Raw genomic sequence first — 5,524 nt, 5'->3', positions numbered from 1 at the left:
GAGTATAACATTATAACATGATATAAAACTCAAAAAAGTTGATTTTACATGATATTGCTCCTTTAAATGTGTTGCAAAGTGAGCAGCAAACAGACGGACAGTTGAGAATGAAGCAAAATCACAGACCCTCTAAAAAAAATATCTGTGATCTTTTCTGAGGAGGGATTACACCAACAGGTTCTTTGTTTTGGTAATTTATTACTAAAAGTGGCAGAAATTAGCTGGGGAAAGTGGAAAAAAGTGAGCTTAGGGTGTCTTTAGTTGATCATTTGACTCAAATCTTGGTAAATATTAAACCTTCAGTGCAAGAAGCAATAATGTGTTGAGAAAAACWGACAGTAAATTAGTTTTAAACTAAGAGAGTTGAAAGTGATGGTTGTTCTGGTCAGATGTGTCACAGAAGGTGGCATCATTTTAAAAATAWATTCTGGGAACTTTAGTATCTTACTATTGCAGGACATATGTTCAGACATCCCTTTTTCAGATGGAGCCCCCYCCTCAAATATGGGGCGGAGGTTCTGATATGATGTTTTGGACAGAAAAAAAAACACACACTATCCACTAACTTCATTAAAAATAGTGCTTGAGTTTTCTTATTTATCATCTTCGAACAGTTCTGGAGATAAACCAGTTCTCCTCTCWGTGTTTCTCTTGTTTTTTTCTCTCTGCAGTCATGCTCCTGAGTCGTTTTCACTAATAGCCTATTTTTTATTGTTCAGGCTTTGAAGAACATCGCTGCCATCAGCCTGGCTATCAATTACCCCAATAAATCTACTAAGCTGCTAAACATGTCCTGATGAGAGAGCGGGGTCCCCCGGGGGAAGGGTTGGACCATACCCTGCAGGGGATACGACCTGACTCAGCTGCTCGCTTTGTGTCAGCGAGTCGAGGGGCGGACAACCTTCCCTYACGTCCCGATGAGTAACTCTGCAGCGCTGTGGACTGGAGCTGTGGCCGGGGGGGGAGGAGGAGAGGGACACTTCACAGAGCACTTTCCACTCTTCTTCACAGTCCGTCTTTGCCTTAGGTGAATCCAGTAAATCAGCATGTGCTTTCACAGAAACGGGGGCAGCTGTTGGGTTGAAGTTCTTACTTGAAGACGCCGTGCTAAAAGGACATGAAGTGTGCCAAATTAGGAACCTTCAAGAGGGAAGTATGTTCTTTTTTCCCCTGCCTTGTTCCTGAACAGCAGCCACTCTGGAGAACCCAGTTGATCTTGGTAAAAAAAAAAAAAAACAGGTCACCTTGGTAACTTGTRTGTCTCAGCAGACATGTGGAGCATCCTAAAAATACTGTCCAGGACATCAGAGTCTCATTAGTCACCACAGAGTGAACCAAATAACCTAAAAGCTCATTCCACTCCTCTTTTCATTGCCCCCCTTTTTATTTTTGAATCTACTCATCTTCTGTCCATCATCCATTCCTGGTTTCTTCTCAGACAACAGAAAGAGATGATTTAGGGCTCTGTTTGAAAGCAGGATCAGTGTGCAGACATCTAAAATCTGATTTGAGGGGAACTAAAGCCATTAACCACTGCAGTAAACAAAAACAGTTACAGCTAAATAAGTCAGAATACGGAACGACTTCACTTTATCAGCATTTTCAACACAAWAGTCCTAAACACCTTTATTTTCATCCTCAGACTAATTTGCTAAAAAATAATAAGTTCCTGCAGTTCTGGTTTATTTTCACCAAACTGTTCTGTTCCCCTCATGTTTACAACAATGGAAGAAAAAATGGAGGAACAGGAAGTGTGAAGATATTCACATCACATCATCCTTTCTGAAGGCGGGGTCTCACTGGGCTGCCACCGTTGGACCAAATTATTATTATGATCATTTTTCATTAAAATTTTAGTCGACAGGTAACCTTTAGATTGGGACATTTGACTCGGGGGTTCTGTCAGAGCTGTAGCTGTGAAAGGCATTGGAGACGCTCACGATGAAATTCAGATAGGTTTGACGTCACAATTAATAAAAGAGGAGAGTCACATTGCTTCTCTACGATGGGACGAAATGTCCCGAAATGTTTTTGGAGACTTCGTCCCTGAACATTGACGGTCAGCTGATTGCAGCCCAGTGAGACGTTCTCTTTATGTTCCCCGGACATTCACATTAAAAGACACGGATAAAACACACACATGTACAGCACCTGATCATTCCTGACGTAAGAACGCTGGATTTCAACATCTCAACTTCTAATGCTGCAGATAATCGCTTMAAAGTGTAATCCAAGTTCTCTCATTTCTGCGAAACTGTTAGTACTCCATCAAAAAGACTGTCTGTGTTTTCCTCTTCTTACATTAGACTTTTTTAAGTTATAAGAAGCTAGGTTAGTTTTATACCAAAGAACCCAAACATTGTGAGCCATAAAACATCTCTAAGAGCATCTGGATGAGGTGACATTTAAATTTATTTTTAGTTTTTCCACATATAGCATCTTAAAAGTGAAACGGATAAAACCTTTAGACATCATCTGTTGATTTTCTTTGACTTTTCCTTTAAGCAGCCCCAGCCTGGGCTGCCGGATGGCTCRGTGGTTTTGTTTACACAAATATAAGAAGAGGAGATGCATGGCCTCCATTTGGCTTCCGTGACGCCTCACATATCTACGACGTGCCTATGGTTAAAGATGAAGCAATTGTGTTTTATCTCATGTTATTAATTCTATTTTAAAGGAGAAATATATTGTTTATCTGAAGATTTTTTTTGTAACTTCTTAAGTTTCCTTTCTGGGTTTTTTTTTTTCTTTTTCGCAGCGACACCCGATTCAAGGCTGCCTGATTTGATTGTAAATATCTGAATATCACTTGCACAGGACTTTGATATCAAACCCCTTAAATAATAAAAAACTGAATGCGGCACTAACAGACAGACACTTTGGATCTGATTTTATATGCACTGCACTCTCGAAGGTTAAACAAAAAAAAAAAAAAAGAAAAACTGCTTGGGTTGAAATGTGAACCATTTCTAATAAAATCAGAAATGACTTCAGGAACACAGCTTCTTTCATCTTTTTTTTTCTTTGTGAGTTTAATCTCTGCGCTGCAGCAAGTCCTGGATTGGTGCTGAGAAGARCCCACACTGTTTCAGCAGATCCTGAACCCAGAGTGATAAAGGATCTCCCATCATCAGTAGTGGTTTTCTTTTACAAAACTCTGCCACTGCTGTAAGGGATATTGTTTTTGTCTGCGTCTGTCAAAAAGTGATAATTGGATGCACGTCTGCAACGGTTTTCCTTTTTAGAGTTGATTTGAGATCAAAAATTGATAATTAAAAAGAAGAAAAGGGCTACAACTAAGTCAAATTTACAGCCGCTCGGCTAAAATGTGACAGAAGTCGTGTGCAGCACTTACCTTTAAACATGGCCTCTTAGAATATCAAGGTTTGATAATTAAAACGTCTCAATATAAGATCTTAGTTTAAAACTAGCCTGAAAAGTATTCCTTTAAGGCAGGTGTGTCAAACTCATCTTCACTCAGGGCCACATGAGCGTCATGGTGGCCCTTTAACTTTGACCAAACAGGAAATGTCACGTTCCTCGTCTCGTTGCTACGACTGAGCACCACTAACAAGCAATAACTGAGCTCTACGTGGTATTTCCTGCATAGGAACAGTTTTGACACATCTTATAAACTAAAAAGTACAACTGACTAAATGTGAAATAATACTGAAATACTATTAAAAGTACAAGTAAGAGAGTTTTATTCACCGAGTCGTGGTGAGTACCCGCTGTCTTGAATTCTGAACTCTCCCACAAAGTAGCCTGTGAAAATGCAGTGAAATGGAGATTTTTCATGGCAAATGTTGCCGGTTGTTGGCTACCCTGACCCCCTCCACTTAGTGGTGTGATGCATTATGGGAGATGTAGTTTATGGTCAATGCTGGCTTTAAAGCAGCATACACTTAATTTAGAGGCCACATCTTTTGAAGGACCCTCAAAGACCGGAAGAAAGTGCCTTTAAATATGGACGGTCTAGCCTTCAGATTAATTTCCGCCTTTACCCCGGCATAAGTCCTGTCAACTAGCAACCGTGTGCTAAACAGAAGCAATGAAGATTGGAAATTGATTGAAATGAGCAAAATATTAGTAATTCATAGTATTAATAATATAAATTAATCAAGTTAGCTCAGAGGCAATACAAGGTCAGTTACGATGACTTCTCACAAGAATAATATAAAAAAACGTGTTTATGCAAATGACAAAGGCCTATACAACAGGGGGACACATATATGGGTTGCAACTGGAGGAGCCTTTGAATTTGAACTGCGTTTGATGCATCGCTGCAACATAATCGGCCTTCAGATTCATCCTTAGAAGGACACAACCATTATCTTTGAAGCTCTCACGGGCCTCGTTAACAGTTGTGGCAGGCCACACTTGGCCCCTGAGTTGGACTTTTGTGCTTTAAGAAGTACAAGGCTTTAATTATTTTAAGTAAATGCAGTGGCCCTGTTTGGTTTTACCTCCAAGTCTCTGAGATCTGCTCATCTTATCTGTCCCTGTCTGGGACACGGAGTCTCCTGGTCAGCTGATGCTGACAGTGATGATCTCTGGGACGATAACTGCATCAAATGGAGGAAATRCTCAATAAGGCTCCAGATGATTCAGTGCCCCTCTGCGTCACTGAAGCCCCCACACCGGAGTGACTCAGCTCTCCTCCTCCTGCCCCCCTCCCCTCCCCTCCTCCTCTCAGCCCAGGTTTTTCCCTTGTCCCTGTTTGTGCAGGATCGCAGTGATATCATTCCGCCAAGGTGAAAACCTGCAGCTGTGAAGGCAGAAAGAAGGGTGGCACCGACCGCAGAGCCCCTCTGCTGCTAAAACTCAGCTGACATCAGAAATAACTTATCTGCAATACAGTCATGCTGATGCAAATATGTGGGTTTATCATGAGGTTAAATAATAAAATCCAACATATTTTGAATGATCTAATTAACCACTGCTGAAAGTTGAAGGTGGATAATACTGTTTTCTGTCTCTGCTAGTATTCATGAGTCTGTTACCAAGATATTTCATGCACCATTGGACACATTTTAATGAAACTTTCAGGAAACAATCGTTACATGTACATCTGCAACACATTAGCTTTTGGAGCAAACACAATTCAAGATGGCTGCCACAGCCAGCTGACCTGAAAACTGAAAAAATGACGTAGTATACTTGAAGTTCATTTTACTTGAGTATAAATGTAAGTATACCAAGTGTACTAGGCACCATGTACTTGTAGTGTAGTAGAAAGTACTGTATTTATTCATATATAATACTAGAAATTTAACCCTCAAGATCATCCAAAAAGTGTAAGTGTGTGTGTGTGTGTGTGTGTGTGTGTGTGTGTGTGGAGGGGGGTGGGTATCATATACGAGTTATTTATAATGAGATATTTAATGCTTTTTAAGCTCAAAAAATTATGATCGTATTATACTCGAAACTGTATTATACATGAATAAATACTGTAATACTTGTTCGTACAAAACTGGGACTTTTTAGTTTATAAAAAGTAGACTTTAAGTATACTGTTATAATG

The 5,524-nt window shown here is 40.0% G+C and overlaps 1 protein-coding gene across 2 annotated transcripts in view; it reads left to right on the top strand.

The window, feature by feature from the left end:
• The window catches only part of zzef1 (zinc finger, ZZ-type with EF hand domain 1), a 38,465-nt gene extending 35,471 nt beyond the window's left edge, over positions 1 to 2,994 (top strand). For both annotated transcript variants that reach the window (XM_014023106.1, XM_014023105.1), the window contains one exon: positions 720 to 2,994. In XM_014023106.1, coding sequence (XP_013878560.1) covers positions 720 to 797 — 78 coding nt within the window. In that variant the 3' untranslated portion in view covers positions 798 to 2,994. The remainder of the gene's footprint in view (positions 1 to 719) is intronic.
• The last annotated feature ends 2,530 nt before the right edge of the window (positions 2,995 to 5,524 follow it).

This window comes from Austrofundulus limnaeus, unplaced genomic scaffold, assembly GCF_001266775.1.
Source record: "Austrofundulus limnaeus strain Quisiro unplaced genomic scaffold, Austrofundulus_limnaeus-1.0 Scaffold357, whole genome shotgun sequence".
In the NCBI taxonomy this organism is placed as follows: Eukaryota; Metazoa; Chordata; class Actinopteri; order Cyprinodontiformes; family Rivulidae; genus Austrofundulus; species Austrofundulus limnaeus.
The sequence above is the reverse complement of the archived record's forward strand: the minus strand, read 5'-3'. Positions and strand labels throughout refer to the sequence as shown.